The sequence below is a fragment of the Xiphophorus maculatus genome, chromosome 5 (genome assembly GCF_002775205.1).
Source record: "Xiphophorus maculatus strain JP 163 A chromosome 5, X_maculatus-5.0-male, whole genome shotgun sequence".
In the NCBI taxonomy this organism is placed as follows: domain Eukaryota; kingdom Metazoa; phylum Chordata; class Actinopteri; order Cyprinodontiformes; family Poeciliidae; genus Xiphophorus; species Xiphophorus maculatus.
In genome coordinates this window covers 20,777,163-20,802,605 of record NC_036447.1, presented here as the reverse complement: position 1 = coordinate 20,802,605, position 25,443 = coordinate 20,777,163, and the positions used below count along the sequence as shown (strand labels likewise).

General features: G+C 39.7%; 1 protein-coding gene across 1 annotated transcript; it reads right to left on the bottom strand.

Annotated features, from left to right (window-relative positions):
* Nucleotides 1–127: 127 nt before the first annotated feature.
* On the bottom strand, nucleotides 128–25,178 carry LOC102224646 (girdin-like). The gene is made up of 29 exons (XM_023333165.1): nucleotides 24,889–25,178; nucleotides 22,779–22,870; nucleotides 21,500–21,605; nucleotides 19,432–19,501; nucleotides 18,886–18,944; nucleotides 18,728–18,811; nucleotides 18,501–18,641; nucleotides 17,071–17,249; nucleotides 15,953–16,034; nucleotides 15,320–15,478; nucleotides 14,985–15,131; nucleotides 14,512–14,656; nucleotides 12,941–13,516; nucleotides 12,643–12,848; nucleotides 12,345–12,539; nucleotides 11,759–11,880; nucleotides 11,525–11,663; nucleotides 11,061–11,234; nucleotides 9,484–9,645; nucleotides 9,111–9,388; nucleotides 8,066–8,209; nucleotides 7,810–7,996; nucleotides 7,349–7,494; nucleotides 6,363–6,455; nucleotides 5,446–5,636; nucleotides 4,840–4,920; nucleotides 2,881–3,096; nucleotides 2,674–2,739; nucleotides 128–1,892 (listed from the first exon to the last, which is right to left on the bottom strand). Exons 1-29 carry the CDS (start codon nucleotides 24,949–24,951, stop codon nucleotides 868–870), a joined length of 5,328 nt encoding a protein of 1,775 aa, XP_023188933.1. The 5' UTR covers nucleotides 24,952–25,178; the 3' UTR covers nucleotides 128–867.
* Between the last annotated feature and the right edge of the window lie 265 nt (nucleotides 25,179–25,443).

The following is a 25,443-nucleotide window of genomic DNA, read 5'->3' as shown; positions in this document are numbered from 1 at the left end:
TGCCTGAGCTACAATCCAATCACAACACAGGGGCGGGGACAAGGACTTCAAAAATAAAACACATCCGTTTTCGTCTATTTTTTTAATGTCTTTTCGCTTTATTATAGGAAAATAGCATCCAGGATAGTCATTTGGTCACGCTTTAATATCATATAACTCCTAGTTATTAGAGCAATAATAAGTTACAGGTTTAGGAGGGGAGTTTGAACACTGAGATTGAGCAAAAATCAAATAAATGAAATAACAGGATTGTCACATAAGTGAAAGAAAATAGGCAAAATAAAAACTGACAAGCACCATTTTAACCAATAACAAGAAGAACAAGAAGAACAATAATAATAATAATAATAATAACAATAACAATAACAACAACAATAATAATAATAACAACAACAATAATAATAATAATAAAAACATTTATGAACAGTTAATAATAACTTGGCATAAAACATTGACTGTGAACAGAAACTACGTACAGTGTAACATTTTGTTTGGCTCCTGGTCACAGATTCATAGCCTCATGCTGTATCAACACCTTGACATTCTGTCCTGTACGGATTCAACTCTACCTGAAAAATATTGCACATCATCAACAAGTATTTTCGATTCAATATGAAAATAAATAAAATAAACACTTTATTGTCCCAAAATTATACTGTGAGTGAATGCTTGACACTGGCCATTACTTATAAACAACAAAATAAAAAGTCCTAAAAACACAAATATCTAAAAAAAGAAAAAGAAAAAATACTATTAATTATTTGACACTTTCTGAAGATTTGTATCACAGCCAATTCTACGCATTCTGATGCAAACTGATGTATTTGAAGGACCCATAAGAACCAGCTGTTATGTGATTGAAAGCCGTCAGTCCTTGACTGTGAGCCCTCCTGCTTCCTCTGCTGTTTCACTTTGCTCGTTTTCAGAGCTAAGCAGTGTCTGTGGCGTCTCCTCAGCGTTTTCTTCTCTCTCGGGGGAAGAGTTTTGCTCTGCCAATGGGTTAGGACCGGGGAAATTTGTGCTCATGTCAATAGTGTCCAAGATTGTTGTGGTGATCTCAGAATCACTGAAGATTGTGTCTGAGAAAACCGAGTTAAAGGTGAATGACGAGCCAAGAGGTGGCTCCTGCAAAACGGATTTGTGATGTTTTGTGGGAACAATAACTGCTGGATCTCTTGGAGGTTTGACTGGAGGAACGGGCCCGGGCTCACTGTTTCTTACGTCAGAGTTTTGTTCTTGTGCTTGCTCCTGTTGCTCGGTTTGGACAGTCCCCCTGCAGTCGCTGCTGACACTGGAGCGTCGAGATGAGCCCTCTGCTGAAGAAATCACGCTGCTGGCGCGAGGGAGACTTTTAGGAGACCTGAACTCCCCCAGCTGTGCCTCTTTCACAAGAGGGGCAGAGAAGCAGTTCAGACAGCCAGACATTGAGGATGATTTACCCTGAACATAGAGCACTGTGATCGGTGAACAAACAGAGGCTTGAGCTTTTTCGTCTTTTGAGCTTAACCCGTCGAGCTCTGAGTTAGTTTTGTCTGCGCTGCCAGAGTCCAAGGAGCGACGAGACACTTTTTTCCTCGACCCCCTTCGGATGGTTCTCGTGCCTCTTGTGAGCCAGAAATCCTGAGACAGCACTGGATCTTTTTGTCTTTGAAGCATATCTGCGTTCAGACTGTTAGGAGTTGGCATCGTGGCGGCTTTCTCCCTACTTTGCTGAAGCTTTGGGTGGGGTTGCGGGGTGGACACGTCACTGGGCGGCTGGTAGGAACACGAAGAGTTACGTGACGGGGGCTGCTGGACAGGACTGCTGCCGTTTGACCAAGGCTCATTCTCCAGGCTCAGGCTCAACTCGCCGCTGCTCTCACTCTGGGCTCGACACTGGACCGCATTGGTCCCTGGAGAAGTGAAGAGATAAAGTTACAATGTTTTAAAAATGAAGAAAATAAGTATCAAGTACCTTTAACATTCAAAGAAGCCAATGAAAAACTGGGACTTCAGAGTTTAGTAATATAACTTTAAACATCGTGGTTGAAGAAGGAATGAACCATGCAAGCAGTGAAGTTTGGTGGTGGAGGCATCATGATATGGGGCTGTCTTTTTTAGCATAGGGACCTAGCAGACTTAATTTAAAGAAACAAGACAATTTCCCAGACCCAAATAAAAGAGAAAATAATAGAGAATACTTTGGGACATTCTTAAAAGTTGTACAGATGTAACACGGATGAATTTCCAAGCAGGACAACAATTACAAACACACTGGACTCTCTCTCTCCACTCTATTTCCTGTTTATCTAATGTCTGATGAAGGCCACTAACGTAGAAAAAATCTTTTAAAAACAACTATATGTTATATAACATTTCGCTATGTTCCAATTTTCGTTATATGAAATTCATATATTCCTTTCAATCTGTTGGAGTTTTTTCAACATCTGGTGGGAATTTCATCTCAACAGGCAAATGTGCTCAACACACTGATACGTAGCAGGAAGTAAGTAAACAGTAATGGCCAACAGGGAGCGGTAGAGCAGAGCCTCCCGCTCTCCGGTTGTGAACAGGAAAGAGATTAATTCAAAACCGGGTCATGATTGCAGTTTGAGCGGTTTAACCTAATTCTTGATCTGGCTGCACATCTGCATGCTGACTGAATCCTCTAAACAGGAATTCAAAGGGTTTTACCACGATTCTGCAGCCCGTCGCTCTCCTCACATCCAGATGGCACAGTGCTGCCATTCGAATCTTTGTCTGCAGGATGTAAAAAAAAAAAAGAAAAAAAAAAAGTAGGAAATCACTACCCAGCAAGAACAGGATTTACAGCATCAGCCGCTGGGTGCTGTTCTAGGAGTGCTGATAAAATCCAACACATCAGTTTCTGGTTGCCTCTACCTGTAAGCCACAGCTCAGAAATGTTTGGGCCAGTGACAGGGGTGTTGTTGCTGAAATGGCCAGATGGAAGATTGGTGGGATGATGCTGGTGATGTTGGAGGATGGATAATACGGAGGTACTGAGAGATGAGGTCAGCAGATCCTCTTGGCCTTCGTCCACATCAGTTTCCTGCTTTGTCTCAAATGAGGTCGATGGCTGGGATAAGCTGCTCAAGGCTACATTGAAGGATGAAGGAATGATTGGGTGGGTGGAGGAAATGGACAGACAGGTGAAACGTGTCATGCACAGTACAGCGTAGTTTGTACGTCTGGTCATAAGAGCGGCACAGAAGTGTTGTAAAGGTGAATTTGCTGCAGCTGGAAGGGCAAAACTCATGCAGCACCATTATGTTCCTGCATGCTGCATTGTATTCTGTCTATTCATAAGGAGTTGTCATTATGCATGGAACATAAATGACACTTGAAGCTGTTGCAACATAGAAAATGAGTGAAGCTTGATGAAATGAGGCTGAAGATCTGATGGACATTGTGATGTTGCTGTTGGTGCTAGCACTGTAGCATATTGCAAAAATGTCCACAAATATAAACATCGTTACAGTTAGTTAGGTTACAACTAAAACATTGATGTACTGTTTTGGAGTTTTATGCCATAGGCCAACCAACAGTAGTGGATAATTGTGATGTTGAAGGAAAGTAATACATGGCTTTCTCACTATTTTTACAGAAATAAAACCTAGAAGTGCATTGTGCATTTATATTTAGCCTCCCTGTGTCAATAGTTTGTACAAAGAAAAAACTTTTGTTATGTTTGTAAATCTTTACTTGCTTTGGATGTCAAGATACTGAATTGTTGCACATGCTGCCTCGCAAAAACACTCAAGTTCAGCTAGTTTGGATGGATTAATTTTCAAGCCTTGCCACATATTCTCTATTGGATTCAAATAGCTCAACTTTAAATGTCCTCACTAATGCCTGCGGCGTTTTTTGATCCTCATGATGCTATTTGTTCACGTATATTCTCCAACAAACATCTGTGGACTTCACAGAACATCTGGCCTTCACTTATAAATTCTGTTACTTCCATATAAAGGTGAATACACAAAATGTTTTGGAGCGAAGAGGGCTGAATACAAATGCATGTCACACTTGTCAGTTTTGTTATTTCAAACAAAACATTGAAAACCACAAGTTTTTTCCTTCTAATTGTTATTCAGTACTTTGCACAAGTTGAACATATAAAACCTCGAGAAAACACATTGTCAGGACACAAAATGTGAGAAAGTTTGAGTGGTATGAATACTTTTGCAATCAGAGGTGGGCAGAGTACTCAAAACTTTACTCGAGTAAGAGTTAAAAGTAAAAATACACATTTGGTAAATAGACTGAAACAAAACATCAGTCATTTAATAATTAAAAATAATATCACCAGACAGACCAAACTATAAAGTGAAATCTATATCAAAGGAAATCTTGATATTTTAAAGATCAAAGTGAAAATGATCCATATCAATACCACAATTACAAAATATCAAGATAATGCGAAAGAAACTTTTCCCCCCAAATCAATTTCTTTCTGTATTAAACTTAGGAAACTTTAACAAAAACCGCAGGTTTGTGTCTGTGTCTGCTGAGCTTTAGGCCAAAACAAACTTGTTCTGGATACTCACAGTGGGTAGAGCATCCAGAAATTTAACTCAAGTAAGAGCAGTGGTGCTTCCTGACAAAATTACTCTAGTAAAAGTAAAAATTACAGCATAGTAAAAGTAAACCATGTAAATGTAACTTAGTAAATATAACCAGTTACTACCCAACTCTGTTTACAATGCACCAATTGAAAGAACGAAGCACATTATGACATAGAAGCATAAAGCGAAGGCACTGCTGGAATTACTGGCATAAGAGCAAAGTCAAAGACACGAGTCAAAATGAAAGACGGTAGTGGACACCGGTTTTTCTTACACAAAGAACGACGGAAGATGGACTTGACTTTGTCTTTGTCCTTCAGCCTGCTCCTCAAACGGGAAAACGTTTTCACGGGGGCTTTTTAAAACCAAAGCATGACCACATGAGACAAATACACATGGCGATGGGAGGGGAGGAAAACACAAGGGAAAACAAAATCCAAAGGTTGACAGAAGGAGGGAATGAATCCATACAAACAAGAAAAAGACACAAAGGAAACATTTATGAGTACTGGAGAAATTTCACACACAAAATCCATAGGGAACAATGAGTGTCTGAACGTGACATGCAACACTGTCTTGAGCTGAAAAAAATAACAAACCTTGAAGATGCTCATGTGAGTTTTTAGATCAGTGTTTACAAGAAAATTCAGCTGATTCATAATTTAATGTAGTCGTGCATATTTAAAGAAATGGCAAAGAAAAAAAACTGTGTCGAGGCTCAAAACAAAGAAGCACATCTGTAAATAGTTCTTAAACAAATATACTATTTATTAACAGACAACATTTGGTAATTCCATGTTTTAAAGGCGATGATAAAGCTGCTGTTTCCTCTCTGACAGTCACAGGCCTGATGCGGTGAGTTTCATGTTCACATACTCACTGCTGCCACGTTGCTGTGAGGTAAAGTCACCCGCTGAGGTTGAGGCCGATCCTCCAGATCCATCGGAGCTGATGAAGGAGCCGCCGTAGTGGTGGGCTTCAGCCTCAGATGCCTGGGTGCTTTCAGGGACGTTTTCACGGCTGCTGGACTTCATCAGCTTCTTTAGCTTCAGAGTTATCCAGTTGCCACGCCTGTCAGCGCACATGATGGAAATGATAGATGCAACAGAGGTAGAATTCAAATGTTCAAAACTCAAACTGGAATCTTATGGTTAGGAGTGGGCGATATGGACTAAGGAGTTTTATCACGATATTTTGTGGTAGTATTTCAATAATGGAAATAATGTTTCTTGCTTATTTTTTTTTAGCTAATTGTAAAGCTGTGACTGCAGGACGCCGCAATCATAACCTCACAAACACAAATACTGCTCTTGAAAAACATGCAATTTGTAATACACTTCTTTTATGTGAAATCATTAAATAAAAAGTGTGAGTGTATCACTAAGCCGCACACAGAAGCTGCACTGAATTATATTTTAATTATGTTTTGGGAGATTGTAAACTGTGACAGCAATAAATCAAAATTCTTAATATGTAAAACATCAATTACAATAAGTGATAAACGATACGATCAATGCCCACCTCTACTTATGATTATTGATTTTACTAATCAAATAATAAAAAATTGAAAAGAATACAAATCAAACACTCCATTTAGCAATTCTCAAGAAGTTGACTATCCAACTGTTCATATTTTAGACTTTACCTTTCCAGTTTGTAATCTTAATGTTCATTCAAACTTAATGTGTACTGAGATGCTTCTGTTTAGCAAACAGGAGCATCTCAACAGGAGCAGCTGAAACATGGAAGCTGTTTGATTCACTCAGAGCATTTGTGTGACTGTCAGAGACGGTTTACCTGCGAGGAGGAGAGGGGTCGTAAAACTTATACTGGTCCATTATCTTTTCCTCCAGCTTCTCCTTCTGTCTTCTCAAATCATTGAGCTTATCACTGAACAAAGACAGAGACATCATTGGGGTATTATTATTATTTTTTCTTTAAAATGTTCCCTTATCTGAAGCTGTCACTCATAATTCATTCAAATTTGATCCTTTCCATTCTACTGGATTACAATCAAATTCTTTATTTTCGGCTAAACAAGGTCTGCATTTGTTTATATCTGCTGTTTTAGCAAAGAAACAACTTATAGTTCATAATGACTTCACCAGGACATTTAAATGCCCTCTTGCAAACATTCTCTGTTCCATTAATAAACAAAATTCACCAATTATATAGCAATCATAGAGAGCCTGAATCACCGTACGTATGTACAATGATAAGTAGTATTTGCTAGTATAACTGTATAACTGCAAATACTAGCAGTTATTTCCATGTAGTTATACTACGACAATAATAAACATGCACAGAAGGAGGGAATGAATCCATACAAACAAGAAAAAGACACAAAGGAAACATTTATGAGCGTTGGAGAAATTTCACACACAAAATCCATCGGGAATAACAATGGCTTGTTGGAACATTGTTGATGTGCCAACAATCCACATATCCTAATATAAAAGTAACAAGATAACTTTTCTAAGGTATGCTTTGATTTGTACTTTTTAAATGGTTTATCACAATATGTAAAAACCTTTTCTCAGTAAAACCAAACTTTTTCTGTGGCACAATGGTGATGTGACATACATCTTAGCCAGTCTTCAAGAGCAGTAAGACAAGAGAACATTCAAGAAATCGAAACTTGTGCTAAAGAAGAAGATAGTGTGGACAGTTCAAAACATCACCAGCCTGATTGCTAGTAACTGTGGCACAAGTGATTTTATTCAAAACTAAATTACTAAATAATGATATCACGTTGTTTTGTGTGTGTCTGCTGTGCTGCTTACATATACTGTCGCTCTTCAACATGAAACAGATCCTTGCTTTCCATATTCTGCTCCAGCAAGCTTCGGTTCTGCAGCATCAGGGTCTCGATTTGACAGATCAGATGCCGATTTTCTTCTTCAAGGTTCCCTTTCAGCTGACTCAGCAACTAAACATCACATGCAGAAATCTTTCGTTAACTTAAATCGAGCTGCGCAAACAAAAGTTGGGCAACTTAAAGTATAACTAAATCCCAAATCAACTTTTTTTTTGGTGGATAAGCAATCTAATAGTTTCTTAAGCGTTTCTGTGCAGATTTAAACGTTTTTGTGTAAATTTGGTCAGTTTTGCTATATTTTGCCTAACACCGTCTCAGTTGGGATTAGTTATACTTTAAGGTAATGCAATCATGATAGAAAGAACTGCGTGTCAAAGTATAATTGAAAAGCTGGTAGCAGACCATAAAGAACATGCTTGTCCATACCTCACACTGGTTGGTGAGTTTTGTGAAGTTGATGTCCAGCTCCTGGTCTTCCTTCTTCAGTTTGGAGAAGTCGGCCTCCAGCCAGGTGTACTTCAGGTTGGCCTCGTTCAGTTGGCTCTTCAGCAGCTTGTGGTCCACTGTCAGCGCCTCATTGTCACTGAGAAGCAGCCGGTATGTGCGGTTGAGCCTTTAAATGAAAAAGCACAGTGAGCCCAGCGTTGGGTTAGTCCGGGCTCTGTTCTTTATGTTTTCTTACCGGTCCTTCTCGTCGCGGAGCCTGCAACATTCGGCTGCTGTTGTCTGATGCTGTTCTTTCTCCAGAGAGATCCTCATCTGCTCCTCCTTTAAGGTTTTCTCCCGCTCTTCCAGCTTAGTTCTCTGCTGCATCAGGTTGTTATATCTAAAAAATAAATAAAATAATTTTTAAAAAAAGACAGAGGTTGATCACATTAGTACACACTAACACACTTTTAGTAAACTATAAATTGTCATGGACTAAACTTGCTTGCAAAACTTGCTATTCATCTCCAAGGTTTTTGTTTTTTTCTTGATCTTTAGTCACATTTTTTTAATCGCTGCAGAGATCAATACCTCATGTGAGAAAATCTCTTTACCTATTAGTTTTGCGCTCTACAAATCTGGCCTTTATGGAAGAGTGGTAAGAGGAATGCCATTGTTGAAAGGAAGCCATATTATTCCAATAAAATACTTTAAAATTTGAGGCTATAAGCAGGGCTAGATTTAGAAGGATATAGACCGCTGGGCTTGAGATAGTTTCGGTGCCCTATTTAAAAAAAAAGAAAACATTTTATGATGATAAAATGTGGATAAAAATGTAACAAAAATGTTACGTTGATAAAAATGTAACAATATTAAAACTCTACACTTTATAACTGTAGAGTTATGAAGTGTAGAAATTAACCTTTCATTTAATTTCAGTGCATCAACGTTGACAAATTCCACAATTTGCCGATATAATCATTGACCCACTAACAATTCATGCAACCCAACTGTATTTGTTATTTTTATTTAATACTTGTAAAATACTTTTTAAGTTATCTAGCCACTCCAAACATTGTAGTTTTATATAAGCTACAACATTTGTAAAACATGCATTTATTGTAAAAACATCCTAAATCTTTAGGCAGTCAAAAACTTGGGGCCCTGCACTACTGCCCCTGTTTGTCTTTTCTAGAGTCCGGCCCTGGTTGTAACTAAATAAATGTGAAAACCCCCCCAAAACAAAATAAATCAAAACAACAGCATTCATTGTCAACCTGTCAGCATCTCGTCTCTCTGACCTGTCCTGTAAAGATCGATGCTCCAGCTCCAGGGTGCGGTGGGCGTTCTTCAGACAGGCATGTTTCCCCATCAGAGTCTCACACTCCATGGCTTGTCGCTCGTGCAGAACCGTCAGCCGCTCGTGATCTCGCAGGAGCTGCTCATGAGCGCCACGCAGCTCTTCCCGTTCCTGTACGGCACTGTCACGCTCACTTTCTATTCCAGACTGCTGTTGCTGCACATGAGCGTTCTGGGCCATGAGGGAGGCACTCTGGGAATTTAGTGTCGACTTCTCCACCTGCAGAGGGAGAACCATTGATGCCTTGTGTCGTTTTGCTTTACCAGCGACTATGTTGTAATGATTTCTTTATCTAAGGAGTACTGAGGTGGGACCTGGAGGTTAGCGTTGTGTGTCTGCAGGGCCGTGTTGCTCTCCTGCAGCGAGGCGGCCTGCCTCTGCAGGGCGAGGATCTGAGCCTGCTGGCTGTCAGACTGACTCTCCAGCTGTTTGAGTTGGACCTGCGCTGCCTGGCGTTCGGCCTCCAGAGTGGCATTCTTCAAGAGAAACAGATATCTTTCAGGACCACCAACAGATTACAGAACCCTCTACAGTTATTAGCACCTCCGGTTTAGCTGTGTGCAATAAATGATTCTTGTGCAGCACAATGTTAAAGGTGAATCCAACCTTTCAATTCAGTGAGTCAGCGTTGACAAATTCCACAATTTGCCGATATAATCATTGACCCACTAACAATTCACGCAACCCAACTGTATTTGTTATTTTTATTTAATACTTGTAAAATACTTTTTACGTTACCTAGCCACTCCAAAATGGCCAAGACAGGAGAACATTTCATTCAAGTAAGGCAGGTGTTTATGAGTCACTTTATGGCTACTAGAAAATAGCCAATTACCTAAAGAGAGCAACAATCATGTGGTTTGGTTGGGTAAGAACAAGACTGAAATTTCCAAAGGTTTTTGGTTCAAACCCCAAAACAACCCAAGAGCCTGACAATTATATTTAATAAAACCTAAGAAAATCAGAAAAAAGTTAGGTGGAAGAATATTGGCCTCTGCTATAATGTTGGTATTGAGTCTTTCTTGCGGCTTTCATAATTATAAAGATTCAAAATATATGACCAAGTCATCACAGAAACCCTTCACCAGTATGAAAATCAGCCTTCTTCCACAGGCGTCTCAGAATCCTAAAGGAGACACCATGAAGTCCTACGAGAGAAAACTAAGCTGTGTCCAAGGGCCTTGAAGGGTGTTATATTAAGTATTAATAACAGTGGTACCAAAAAGAGTAGCAAATAAGATGATATACTTATTTGCCAGGCTCTAGAAAGGACAATATACTTACATAATCCAGTGTGAGAATATGTCACTGGAAGAAAAATAATTTAAAAGGTTGCTACCAGATGTGCCAAAACAGTAGAGGATGTTGTAGCAGCACTTGCATTCAGTTTTCAAGGTCAAATCATTATTAAATTATACTGGCACAAGGTCATTTAATAATTTCCTCCAAGTTTTTAATTTCTTAGCAATAGTTTCTAATAATAATTTTTAAAAACCCTCAAAAAAGAGATTTCATGGTATTTCAGATAAAATGTATGCATCTTTCACCTCAGTTCAATCTAATCCAGCACAAATAAACCAGGCTAGTTAGAATCTGATTAAATCCAAAATTGTCCAATTTCTGTAAAGTGCAGCCATCCATCAATTTTCCAATCCTGGTTTGACCTATTTAGAGACATGGTGGACGGAAGCTGATCCCAACTGTTATTGAGTGGAGGGGGTACGCACAGCGGGGCTATTCCTCCTCCTAAACATACACGGATCAATTTCTAATAACGGAGAGGAGACCTCTTTCTATTTTTTTACTCTGGGAGAATCACATTCAGAGAGACCACAGAGACGATTTATAACACAGGATCTAGCTCAGTGGTCGACAGAAACAAACTGCTTACGTTTCGCTCCACTTCAATCAGGCGGTCTTTGAGCCTCAGCAGCTCCCTGGTAGCCTCCTGGCTCTCCCGCAGCCACTCCTTCATGGCCTTGTTGGTTTGCGCTAGAGGGCTGGAACCCGACGCCGTCCGCTCTTCTTCCTGCCACTGCTGCAGGGCCTTGTGGCTCAGCTTCACCTGGTAGAGGTGTGCAGCTTCACATCAAAAATCAGCCAATTCTCTAGAATGAATTCGCTATTTCTGAGATTGTAGTGTTTACGCAGTATAGTTATGGCTCCATTTTTATTAAGAAGTTGTTGGCAAACTACTGGACTGGAGAAGCCACTGCTTCTGTCTTATCGATCGCTTTTTTTATTTCCTGTCAAAAACTATTTATTCGTGTTTTTCATTTTCTCTCTTTGTTTTATTGAAAGTTTAATTTATAGAAATTAAATAAATAAAGGTCTGAACCTTTTGATTTCACTTACAGTCTTCAGCTCCTGCAGAATCTGCTGGTTTAGAAAGGAGGATTCCTGCAGCCGAGCCTCCAGAGCAGCCATCTTGTCATCTTTGATCTGCAGGGACTTCTTCAGAGACGACTCCAGCTCGGATTCTAGTATCTTGACCCTATCTCAGGAAAAAATTTAATAAAATCACGTAAGCTATTTAAACATGAAAAACATCTTTTATATTTTACATTCATCTAAGCAGTTTGCACGAACCTGCTGTCTGCTGCTTCCAGCCGTGCGTTTTCCTGGTTCAGGACTTTCATCTCCAGCTCGTGGGACAGCGTCTCCAGCTCGTTGTCTCTCTGCTGAGTTTTCAGCTTCTCACTCACCAACTCCTGAAGCGGGATAGCATTTTAAATGACATAATTCCTGATCTATTTCACATTTTGTCAAATTTCAACCGCAGATTTCTGTGTATCTCATTTGGATTTGGCAGACCAACCCAACATGGTGCGTCATTGTAGAGTGAAAGGAAAAACAAAGTCAAATTTATTTATTTGTATTCAACCCTCTAGAGTCAATACTTTCTGTAATTGCACCCTGAAAAGAAAAAAAAATTATTGTATTAGAGTAAAGAAAATATATTAAAAACCATACAGTTTCCCATTGAAACTAGTTTATCACGTGAAATTCCAATACAAGTTATTGAGGATGTAACATATGGACAGCTTTAAATTGTAAGAATACTCTCACAAGTGAATGTAATTAAATGTTCCCGTGCAGATTTGTGCAGGTATTTGTTTTGATGTGTTGCAGTTAGCATGTCTTGTACTGCCTAATAGATTTGGTTTATCCTCACCTCTCTCAGGGTTGCCAGGGTCTTCTGGTCAATAGCAGCTTGTTTGATCAGCTCTCTGTTATCTCTCTCCAAGCTTTTGACCCTCTCAGATGTTTCTCTTAACCCCTCTGCCTCCTTCACTAGCAGACGCATTTCTCTTTCCAAGCTCGCCATGCAGACATTACGGCTGTCTAAGTTGGCTTCCTGAATTTCGGCCTGGAAAGGATGAAAATAGCAACCAGGAAACTACTTTTGTAGCTCTTTTATGTCTTGGATTATCACATGTTATATTAGTTCTTTAAATAAATGTGATTTTTACCTGCTGTCGGAGTCTTCGGTTTTCTTTCTCTAGTTGCCTTTTGTCTTTCTCCAGTGTGGAGGTTTCATGCTCCAGGTTCTGTTTCTCAGTTTCAAGCTGCTCCAGACGCCGCGCTGAGATCCGAAGTTCTTCAAGAGATGCCTGCAGCGCCTGGTTCTCTGCCTCCAGCTCCTGAACCTCAGCCTCCAAACGCTGAACTTTACGTTCTCAAAAGGTGAAGTAAATTCAAATAAAATAATGTAAACGGTGGCACTATGAATAGTTACATAAGTATATAAAGTGAAGCTACCAAGCCTACCGGTGTTGTAAAGAGAAGTCTGTAGCTGCTGATTAAGCGTGTCCAGACCCCTGCATTTAACCTCCAGCCGCTGTGTGTGCCTGCTTGCATAAGAGGAACGTGTTGGCACACCTGTGTGAGTGCTCTCATGGTGTGGCCTTCTGCTCTGTGAGTCTGGGGAGTGACCGCATGACCCGACAGAGCAATGGAACTGATTGTGGTTATTTTCCAAGGTTTCCAGACCCGACACCATTTCTTTGTCTTGATCCTGTAGGCGTCCGTTCTCCTGTGCGTGACAGTCTGGATAACCTGTGAGAAGAATCTGACTTTGGACTCTGACCAGCTCTTCTGTGATGAGTTGCTGCTGGCAGTGTGAATCTTCTGAGAAGGAGTTTGTCTCTGATTGCTCTGCCGATGAGATAAAGTGGTTGGTGTTACACACCAACCACTGGGGGCTGGGTTTGGCTTTTCTGCAGCTGCTATGAGCTGCAGCTCTCAGCTCTTCGATGGTCCTCAGGAGTCTTTGGTTTTCCTTCTCCAGCTTTAAAATTTGACTCCGGGTTTTCTCGCTGACCTCTTCGCTCAGCGTCTGTGGCCCTTTGAAGAAACACACCACAGTTTGTAACTTTTGGAAGCAAAGAGATGTGCATTAATGCTAACCTCTCATTTTAATGGTCTCACATTTCCAATTTCAATTTACATAAACTGAAATTGGGCCAGTTATGTAAAAGAAGCTGAAGGAATTAGTGATCTTAGGTTTGTTTAGAAGTAAATAAAAAGAGTTATATTTAATTAGTTCATTTGAGTACAAAGGAAGACATGCATAGTATTTTAAACATTACTTTATATGAAAGAAAATTTACTAAAATATCTGAATAACTGATGAAACTGGATTTAAAGCTGTTAAGATGAAGGTCTGCAGAGAACTGCATCTGAATTTCAGTCAGCGAGTTGGAAGGTTCAGTCCAAAATTACAAAAATATTTAAACCAAATAAATAATAACCAAATAGAAATGAAATGAAGAGAGGTTTAAAGGCAAAATATAAAGAAGAGCTAGAGTAAATCATTAAATAAAATAATCTTTGTTTATTCAATAAAACGTATTTAGTAAAACATACTTTTCATTCAAACAAAAAAGATAAAAACTGAGTTCGAATCAAACTTCAGATGTAAAAATGTAGCTCATTTAAATATGTAAAATTATCTTGGTTGCTGTTAAAATGAAAGTTGAATCATTTTTAATATGCTGGTAATGGCCTAGTTCACTAGTAATGGTTCTTGAGGCATTTCATTCTTCAGCTCTGTACTGATGAAGCCTGATGGATGACAGGTGAAACATCCTCAAGGACTGTCATGTCCTGGATGACTGAGAGTCTGCAGCAGCGTGTGGCCTAGTTAAATATCAGTCCTCAGTGCTAATTTTATGGAACTGAAAAAGAAACCTACTCCTTTGATACCCGGTCTTTGATTGGCTTTCAAGGTTACTAATGTGCCAGTCCTTCTTTGGGACACAATAGAAAATATTTAGGCAGGTTCTATCTAATAACAACATTCCCTCCCTCTAACACCTGCTGCTCCCATTTTTTCTCACCATGGGAGTTTTCTGCGGTCTTGGAGAGCTGCTCCAGCTCCCAGCCCAGGTGTTGGGACTCCTCCATGCTCCTCCTCTGTGCTAAAGACAAAGCCAGGTTCTCCTCCTGAAGCTCCTTCATCCGCTTCGCATCTGCTTCTTTCTCCTGAAGTCCAAACAAAGCGCTTCAAGAATCGGCTTGCATGACACGAGGAGTGAGAAAACATTAAACTAAACCTATAGAACTTTTTTTTAATGTTTTGATGTTTTGACCTGTGCTGCCTCCTTACTCTCAAATTAAAAATTAGTCTTTGGTTTTGATTTGTTCCTAAACAGAGCAACTAAAAAGAAAACAAAAACAGACTGCCATCGTTCAAAGACACTGGTAAACATCTAGGCTAGGGTCAGAACAAAATCACCTTACTGTCCCTGCCTTCCTCTTGGCAGTAGAATCAAAAAGAAGTCTAGCTCCTTCTGTGTAAAACATGTCTGACCTGCTCCATGTCATGGACATGGGCCTTCAGCAGCAGGATGTGTTTCTCCAGCTGGTGGATTTTATCTGTTCGGGACCTCCAGCCCTCCAGCTGGTCCTCCAACACCTCCTTGGTCTCTTGGAGGACCCTGTTGTCCTCCTTTAGCTCCTGTGACACGCCAAATAGATTTGCACAACTAGTCTATCAAGTTCAATTTTTAAAGCTTTTTCCTCAAAGCTTTTAAACATTCTTGCCTATATTTATGCATTTGTGGCATCAGGAGCAACCGTAATTCCTTACTTTCAAAGGAAGTGTAAGTAAAACCAAAAATGGAAAAGAATCAAATGAGTCTTCACCTCCACTTTGGCTTTGTAGAACTCCATCTTGTGCAGCTGCTCCTTGTAGCGCCCGACTTCGCTCTCCAGCTTGTCCGCCTTGATGGCGCGCTCTCTCAGGGCGTCAAGCTCATCCCGGTAGGTACGGGCAGCACGGGCATCCACCTGCAGCTGGGAGTTCTGTTTGAAGGTCATACACATGACTTCCCTTTAGAGGCAGGACTTAACAATAACAAAATACACCTTTCACATTTCTACAAACTTGACATTCCTTCCACTGCATTCCCTCCAACTCATCCTGGAGTTTAAAGATATGCAACTGTAAATATGAAAAGAACTTTTGACTCAAAAGTTTGTTTTGCTCCAGATATTGCATCAGTCTTACAGCTTTATTGCTGTTTCAACAGATTTTGACAAGGCATTTCTTGAAGCACACAGAATATGTCACTGTTGGAAATAAATATGTCTTTAAAAACAAACACAGCATTATCATCTCTTTTTGCTTTTCTTGTTTGTTAAAATTTCAGGTAAGCCAATTCTTCATCAAACTGAACATTTTGTCACGTTACAACAAAAAAACTGTCTTTTACTGAGATTTTATGTGTCTGATCAACACAAAGTAGTGGATAACTACTCATTTTTGACAAGTCATACCTCCTGCTGAATCCGTTTTAGTTCGGTCTCCACGTTTTCCAGCTCATGTCTGCAGTCGAGCATCTGTTCACTCTTTTCCTCTCTATGGTGAAGCATGCAGTGAGAAACTAGTTAGGTGTGTTGTGTTATTTAACATGATTCGTTTTACCCACAGAGAATGGGAGAACAACTCACAAAATATTTTTAAAATTACAACTAGGAAAGCCGATAAAACAAACCATTTAAAAAGGCAAAGTAAATCTGTGCCTGAACTCTCTGCTTGCTCAGAGGCAGCTGGACGAATTATCCCACCAACAAGAGAGGATAATACATCAGAGACAACTGCATGGAGAGAAATGGTGGAACTGAGACCTGGATTGGATCAGGGTTAATGTGTGACGGCGTGTGTGTGTGTGCGCGTGTATGTGTGTGCGTGTGTGTGTGTGTGGTTGTTGTATCTGCTGAAATGCAGAGCAAATGTGGGTCAGTGATAGTGCACCGCAATGAAACCTGCCAAGCAGGCAGCAATGTGGGCCAAACTCCGCAGGGCATCGCTTATCCTGTGCTATCTCTGCCACTGCCGTTCATTCACTCTCCTCCAGCAGCTCCAAAGAAGAAGAGCTTTTAACATTCGCTAATCACTGACCCAAGAAAGTGAGAAGATGTCCACATTCCTCTTTTCTCAAATAAAATATTATATTTTATACTCAAAGCAAACAGAAGGTCATGGAGTATTGATTGAAAAGGTCCTCATCAATTTTAAGAATAAAGAGCAAAATAAAATGCTTCAGTTAATCATTTAGTGTAAACTATTAGAATGGTTTTGTAAATTAACATTTATTTATATATATTGTATATTCAGCTAAAATAAGTTAATAGAATTTTATTATAATAAAATATGTAAAATTTAGATTTGGTTTGACACTAGAAAGAAAACATACAAAAAAGAACTCAAAACATATTCCTAAATTGGGAAAATATTAATGAAGTTGAGTCCCAATGGTAATTAGTAAATCAAAGTATTATTAGCTCCTCTGAAGGTAAAAGTAGACTATATAACCCTGTTATTTAACTCCCAATAACATCCTTATTTTTAAGCGTATTTATATCAATCTTCTCTTAATCTGTGGTGTACTTACAGTTCCTGCCTAAGTCGTCTGATCTTTGCCTTAGAATCAGCCAACTCCACAGCCAGATGTTGCTGGGTCCCTGCCTGCTGCTGCTGCATGCTGGGAGAATGGCTGTCAGGCTGTGGACTGGATGGGCTGCTGAGCAAGCTGACAGCTCCTTCCTTCTCCAGCATCAGCTCCACTATTGTCTGCAGAGGTGAATGGAAGAGAAAAAAAAAAACTACAGCTAATTTTCCACCTTTTTCTGACATCTGAATCATTTAGACGTGTGTAAGCGTGTTGATAAAGAATGTGCCATTTGTCAGTATTTAATTTTTACTCCCTATGTGATGAAAGTTAAAACTGATGGAGGTGCAGTCAACAGAGACTTGTGGAAAAAATCTGGTCTTGGATTTTATTTTGAAGATTTGACTTGCCAGCACCACTTTTAACCAATTAATGGGATTTTTCTAAGGTTTTTTTCTCTCAAGGTTTTAATTGTCCATGTTGCTGGTCGAACTTTTCCATTTTTTACTTCCACACAATTTTTGTACAAGTATGATTGGATACAGTACTCAGTAAATAACCAGCTTCTTTAGCAATAAGCGTTTCCCCTCCTTGTCAAGGGTGTCAATGACTGTCTTGTGGACATCTATCCAATCAGCAGTCTTCCTCATGATTGTGTAACCTACTGACGCATGAGAGACCATGTAGACCATATTTAACTTTTTCACAATAATCAAACTTTCTGAAACAACTTTCTTCCTCTGATTTCACTTTATATACCTCACTGATTCTAAAACGAGATGGCTTAGACAACTTTCAGTTTTCTTCACTCAGCAACAAGTTTCACAAAAAAGGATGTTATTGTTTGGAAATGTTGGATCCAGTGACGTGAAAAGATCTTGGGGTTTTGGGGTTTCAAATGTCAACATGTCAGTCAAATATGTGTGGGCATTTATCGTGAGAATTTTGATTTATGTTTGCCATAATAAATTCCCATTGATGATGTTTAGCACCCCAAAACTGTCCATATTCTTGGGATAGTTTTAGTATTTCCTCCATTGTTCAGTGAGAGTAAAAAATAAATATAAATAAATTTGAAAATATGATTAAATGCCGGTAATGTGTGCAGGTTAGTGACATAAATCCCACATTTTATGCGACTGTTGTCCTAAAAAACAGCATAACAAATGTTATTGATGTGCCAGAGGTGCCATGCAGCCTCTGCCATACATTTTCCTAAAAAGTAGTAATAAATAGTTCTTATCTTCACTTTCATTGCACCACAAAATATTGTGATAAAACTTTAAGTCCATATGACCCAGCCCTAAGCCCTACACTCAAGCTACAAAAATCGTCTGATTTCAAGTTGATCCTTCTGTACATCTCTAAAAACCTGTGAAGAAAGTGATGTGTGAAGGTAAAATGTACATAAAAACATGTTGTTAAAGTTGTACCTCCAGATGGGTGTCCCTCTGGTCCAGGATGTGTTGGAGGTGTGTTGCCATGTTCCTCAAAGCGGTCTCCATCTCCTCTGGGTGAACGCCACTGGACCCCATCCACTGGAGATCCAGCACGTTCTCCTGACTGTGGGTCAGCTTTTGGTCATGAAGAAAACAGTCAGTCAGTGTAGTGAGAAAGGTAGTCCGCATGACAAGACTGGAAGGCGTTGAACATCTGATACCTCCTGAATGTGTCCAGCTATGGCAGCTTTAGTATCAAAGTTAAGTGTCTGAATCCTCTCAATGTACTCCTCCTTTTTCTGACACTACAAACAACAAAAGATGGCAAGCTTCTTATCATAACACACAGGACAGAAGAATGCATCAGTAGCAAACGCACCTGAACTGCACACCCCATCAATAAGAGCAGAAGGTTCTTCATTTCTTCCAGACTTTGTTCTGCAGAGAACGGAAAACATAAACGATCTGAGCTGGATTCTTTACGGATCGTGCACGGAGGATTTCTACCATGGAGGCCATCTGAGCAGGGATTTGACTGGTGAATTTGGGTCAACATTTGCCAAAGTTTTGCCATCACAAGCCAGTGCACTTATTAGATTGATTGTGCAATTGAATAAAATGGTTTGGGAGGAGAGAATATTGACTCTACTGCAGCCTCCTGCAGCCCGAGTTGTATTAATCACCATGGACAGCGAGGGCATCTTGTTTTAATGTTGCGATCTTCCAACAGAAACAAAAATGTGCTATAATTTCATTGCATGAATTAGTTAAAACTTATTACAAATATCCTCAAATTCCCGAAAAATCTAACTTTGTGCGCTGAACATCAGCTAACAATGAAGCATACTGTGAGCCCATCAAAACTCCAAAGGTCCAACAGAGAATGAAGACGAGAAATCCTGTGAGGTATCTTTAAGAAACCTACCACAATAGGGAGTCCTGCCCAGCAGCAACACGTCTGGCAAAGGAATCATGATTAATTGTCTCAGATTATCCTGCAGAAAAGAGAAAACAAAGGAGGAGATGGGGACTGAAAAACAAAACTTGCATATTTTGGCTGGAGGGAGACATGCTAGACCTTTGGCTACATGCTTCAATAAATTTGGGTGAACGTGCATGGAGAAACCAATCCAGCTAATGAATATGTGTAAAAGCTGGTGCAGCTTGCTTCTTTAGTGCAGCACTGAAAAGGTCCAAAACTTGCCTCATTCTATAGGTAGCTTAGTTGAACAGAGTGTGTAACTGCTGGTGAGGGGAAGCCAGGAATGTTAATGGCCTCTCTCTGAGGAATAGAAAGCTGTGTTTTGGTGACAAATACTGTCCTCTTAGACTTTAATGCAGAAGAGTCCATTTGGTGGACAAAAAATGGCAAAATCATTCCCTGTATTCTGACTAGAGATACTAAACTAAATTAAGAATTTCAAGTAGGGGCAGAATTACCAAAGACAAGCTAGGAACAAAAGCAGCATTAGTAGAAAAAACATATCACAGTCAAATATACTGGTGGCTGCATCATGCTGTGGGATTAAGAATTAGTGTTTTATATCCAGGTGAATGATTGTGAACAGTTTGAAACAGCAGTCAACTTTGACCCAAAACCTCCAGGTGTCTCTTAGAGCAGTGGTCCCCAACCTTTTAAGTACCGCGGACCGGTGCAGACTTCGCAAATTTGCTGCAGACCGGGGGGGTGCGCACGTAAGGAGGAGACCAAAAATAATTAGGAGACTGGAAATATTTAATTATTAATTACCAATTGGCCCGGGGGTCGGGGACCACTGTGTTAGAGTGTTGAGGGAGAAACACACTAAGAGACAACTGTTGTTCACAGCACACATCCAAGACTCCAGAAATAAATCTGAAGGAAAATACACTTGAAGAAAGCTGCAGATAATAGATGTCCACACAACTTGATAAATTTGGGGAACTTTGGGGCAAATATCACCAAGTCAAGATGTGGCACGCTGACTAATGAAGCGTCCAGCTGCCAGATATTGGAAATAAATTTAGGATCTGTATCACAATAAAACTATCCTGTCACAATGAGATATAAAAAAAGTCATTATAGTAAGATTTATAACTCATTTAAGAAATCTTCTTTTTTAAGTAAGAAAGCAACAGCAACACCTCTTGGGATCTTTTAATGTTGTACAGAGGAAACAGGGTGAAAAGGAGAGTCATAGCCAGTCTCTTTAAGACCCTTTGACAAGTCATAATCTGTCAGAGGAGCGTATTTTTATAAGCTAAAGTTTCTTATTTTAACGAGATCTAAATCTCGTCTCGCTATAACGAGAAAACACTCCTGATTTTATGGCAGTAAAATGCTTCCGTAGCTGACACATTCCAGACTTTAACTGAATCAAAAAGTTCTTCAGAGTGCATAAATATGCTACAAGATCACTATGGTACTTCTATTTAATATTTCCCTTGGAAAATGTGTGATTCAATATTGAATTACGCAGAATAAAATGATTAATCACAATCTCATTTGAACAGGGATGTGTTCATGTGTGAGATCCACAGTGTCTTATCCTAAAAAGAAACAGTTCTGTGGTGATCTTGAAAGATTTAGGAAAGAAGGACAAAGCGACAGACAGTTCAAAATTTTCCAACGTGATCTTTTGATTTCATGAGTCACTAGAATAGAATAGAATATAATAGAATAGAATAGAATAGAATAGAAGAACTTTATTCATCCCAGCAGGGAAATTACTTCGCAGTTACAGCACTACAGGCTCTGTCTGCCTGTTCGTCTGACTGCAGCTCCATATGCTGCTTTACTTGCTGCTGCGCGGTAACCTCACTTCTGGGCCGATTACACGTCTGCTGACATGACCGATATTTAGGCCACAGATCCACAACATGTGATGCCAATGCAAAGTTGGAACAGCATCCGAAACATGCAAGGATCCCGTTTAGAATGCGATTATGAGACAACATGTTTTGCACAGTCTGTAACAAGAGATAAGACGCTAGGAAATTGTCCAAAAGCTCACCAGATAATAACTTCTGATTTGCTGGACAAGAAAGTTCAGGTTCTGGATCCTCTGACCTGGATCTCTGCAGACTTTGTTTGGACACTGAGTTGCAGCAGAAGGATTTCTGAAAATAGGAAAGCATGAAAAACACATTTTAAGTGACATATCTGCTGTTTCCAAACAGATAAACACGCAGAACACACTGGTACGGGTCTAGACTCAGACTCTTCCATGAAAATAAGACTAAGGTCACCATTCATTCCTAACTTTAGCCTGAGTGACATCATCGCTCCAGGCCGGGGTGGTTTGTGAGCCAGACATAGGGTGCACATTACACTTTTCACTGCCTGCATATCAACTGTGGGCAACTGGATTGAGTGGAAATGAGCCTAAATTTGAGTTGACAAAGTGTGAACCTCAAATGACCAAAACTTATGAAGGCCAGGGCACCAATATTTTCATCTCAGGGCTGCTTGCATTCCTTTCCACACTGTTTGTCCTCTATCTGGACCTTTATCTCCCATCTGTGTCCCACTGCCGCTAAACAGCAGGTCCTAATCTCAAAAGGGTCTCTCAATCCAAGGGATTATCCCGCCTCCTCCCCTCCCTTCCTTGCAGCATTGTTTTTACATTTAAAGCTGTGTGACCATGAACGGGATGAGTGAGCTGAATGCTGGCAAGTTGCTCACAAGAGCAGTCTGGGGGTCATCGGCTTCTCCTCCTTCTAACAATCAGACTCTGCTGTTACTTTCTGAAGGGTCACTTTGCCCAGACATGAAGGCTAAACACACAAACACCATCAGTTAAGGCTTTTAATAATGGATGAGGGCAAAGCTGCCAGAACAGAAGGCGAGTAAATCATAATCACTTAAGTAGCATCTTGACAGCATGTATGATGTCTTTTATGTTTTTGGCCAGTTTGTTTTTCTGCAGCCAGAATGCTCGGCCTCAGGGCATAAAGGACTTATGCTAATTCTAACATTTTCTGAGAAACTCTAACCTGTAAGTAATGAGGAAGTTACACTTAAAGTCTTCTGCTGACAACAAAGATCCTCTTTATTTCTGCAGAGGGACAATGGCGGCACTGTTGATGCCTATATGCATAAAGATGCCTGATGCTGCACCAGCAGCCCCTAAATTACATTTACTGCCCTATAAAAATCTCCAATGCTGACAGGTCACTCATGCTCATCCAGTTTTTTTGTGTGTTTTCTTTTTATGCTGCCACTGGTTGCAATCTGAAAGTGTTCACATTCATAAGATGTTGCAAGAGGTGAAGTGAGGTGTGCTGACTTACATTTGAGCCATTATCTTGTTCAAAATTACTCCATCCAGAAGGTCGGAAAAGTCCAAGTGGATGCCCTCATCAGCTGGAATGAATGTCTTCACCTATTCACAAAAAAGACATACAGGAGCTTAAAAGGGAATTTACAATCTCTATAATTGCACTGATTAAGAAAAAAACTCTATTAGGTTTTAACCAATGTGCAAACACATTGGTTAAAATGTTTTATTATTAAAAAATGTAGCGAAAATTCAGTTCAATAGCCTAAACTAACTTACTTACATTTAATGCACAGGGAGAACATGCAAACTCCGGGCCGGGAATCAAACCTAGGATCTTCTTGCTGCAAGGCAACAGGGCTACCAACTGCGCCACTGTGCTATGTTAAAACCATCAAATCAAATTACATTACAACTGTAATGTAACGTAACCGTAATGTAATGTACATGACAACCGTATTGTCATTCTCAATAAGCTAATATATACATTTCAGGTCTATGGTTTGAGTTGAAATTCAAGCACTTATGGGAAGCTCTTGATAGTTTGGGGACTTTCTTTACTTATGCCTTAGGCTGGCTCTGGGTGACATGTTTTAAGCAGCACATGTCACCCATGTGACATGTGCTGCTTGTGTTAGAATGTGTTAGAAGCAGGAAAATTGCAAAGGTGTAGGGATTCCAGTTAGATTGGTGAAGAGTGGATTGAGATGGATAGACAACTGGGTCAGAAAATCTCCAAAACTACAGCTTATATTGGGAGGGTTTAGTCTGCACTGGTCAATCTAACATAAAGATCCAAAGAAAGAATGGTGGCAAACCAGTGACAGCGTTACCGGATTTATAAAGCTCATTGGTGCATATGAAGAGCGAAGACCCATGTGGTGCAGTTCCAGAGATGATCTGCTGTAGCTCAGATTGCTAAAGAATCTTTCTTTTTTTTGTTTAAACATTTATGTACCTAGAAAATGACTCCTTGAGATCAAATGCCCCTTTTGCAAAAGTGTTTTGGTCACGACAGACAGCAACAATAGCAACAACAACACCAAAAAACACTTTTAGTTGTACAACATTTGAACAACAATCAAGACAATCCAGCAATAAAGACATCACATTGTGCAACAAAACTGAAGTCAGCATAAAGGTCTACAAAGAGTTATGCATCATAAATTCAGCAGAAGCACCAGGATCTTTTTTAAGAAGAAGTTTAAACATATTTACGGTGTCAGGTTTTTCTGGTTCAGTAGAGATTTTTGGAAGAGACAGTAGGAATAATCTTTGACAACAAAGATAGCGCGTCATCAAGTGCTGTGGGCCTGTTACTGTGCAAAGCAAACCATGAAGTGCTTTATAAATGAAGATATGCCAGTGATTCAGTCTACGATAAGGGCAGATAACGATGGCCATCCAACCCGAGCAGACGCTTAAAGTTTCAGATAAACCTCTGTCCTCCATGTGAGAAGAGACTGTAAGTTCACACTGTCTGTGATAGAGAGCTGTCAGAATACACAGTGAGTTCCAGTTTGCTGAACATAGAGCTGCATAGATAGAGACCAGTCAAATTACCCATGCTGGTCATGATGTTATGCCTGATCAGTATTGTATGAGTCAAATGGAAAAATATCGCCATTTGAAAATAGTTCGTGAAAATTGAGTATCTCAATCAAGTGTTATTCTTTAAAATTAATCTATTTATTTGTTTTAACTTTAGTTAAAATATGTGAAAATTGCGTATTTTTTTTATTTAGAGAGACTACTGAAGTTGACAAAACTATTCATTAAATATTTTTAAAATGTGTACTAAGATTTCTATAAAAACATAAAACTTTAAATAAGCGTTTTTGGCCAAGGGACACAGGTGGAGAGAACACATCTTAGAGGCCCCAAAGTATTAATGAACTATAAACTTCCTTAGTTGAACAGCATAGTGAACAAACATAATAGATTTAAATTATTCACAAAATGTTGAAGAACTTGCAAACAAAATAAAAGTATTTCATAATGTCAGAGTAAACCACTATACTTCTGTTAACAAACCATGTCTGATTAACGTTGCAGTAAAAGTATTTGTACATTTTTAATATCCTCTAAAATGCCCCTTTATAGTGCACAGAACGTTCACTTACCCAAGTGACAAGGGGGCTCAGCATGAACTGATCCACGGAGGACAGGAAATCTCCACTTTCCATGGTCCCTAAAAGCTTGTATTTTATCCCAACAGGAAGTCCAAGTCCTCTCTGAATTAAGATCGCTACACTTTTTAAATTGATTTTTATATTTTAAAAGCGCTTCATTCGGGCACGGGACAGAGTAAAAGTTGTGTTTTTCTGATTTGTCTTCAACATATCCGCATTTAGTCCCGCAACAACACCCAGACACGGACAGACATCCTCCCTGGTCGTTTGCTGCAAAGGCATCTGCCGTCTGTATCCTCTTCCTCCCCCTCCTCCTCTTCCTCCTCCCCCTCCTCTTCCTCCCTGCTGTCACACAGGGAGAGTCAGCGCTGATGTATCAGCGATATTTAAACAAATGAACTGCAACAAAAAGACGTATGACAAATAAAAATATCTACTTATCTTCTGTCAAATACACCCTGTTTTTAGGCGAAACGCTAATACAGCTAGCAGTCCGTTGCCATGGTCACAACACACTTACCGACTCAATCGATCAAACAGTCAAAT

What these genes read in the sequence shown, in the direction of transcription:
- LOC102224646 (XM_023333165.1), bottom strand. Translation starts at nt 24,951, where the DNA reads ATGGAAAGTGGAGATTTCCTGTCCTCCGTGGATCAGTTCATGCTGAGC. An exon ending in GGGCAGGACTCCCTATTGTG is followed by an intron (nt 18,945 to 19,431) that starts GTAGGTTTCTTA and finishes CGTTCTCTGCAG; the next exon opens with AACAAAGTCTGGAAGAAATG. An exon ending in TGATTGAAGTGGAGCGAAAC is followed by an intron (nt 9,646 to 11,060) that starts GTAAGCAGTTTG and finishes TTTCTCTTGAAG; the next exon opens with AATGCCACTCTGGAGGCCGA.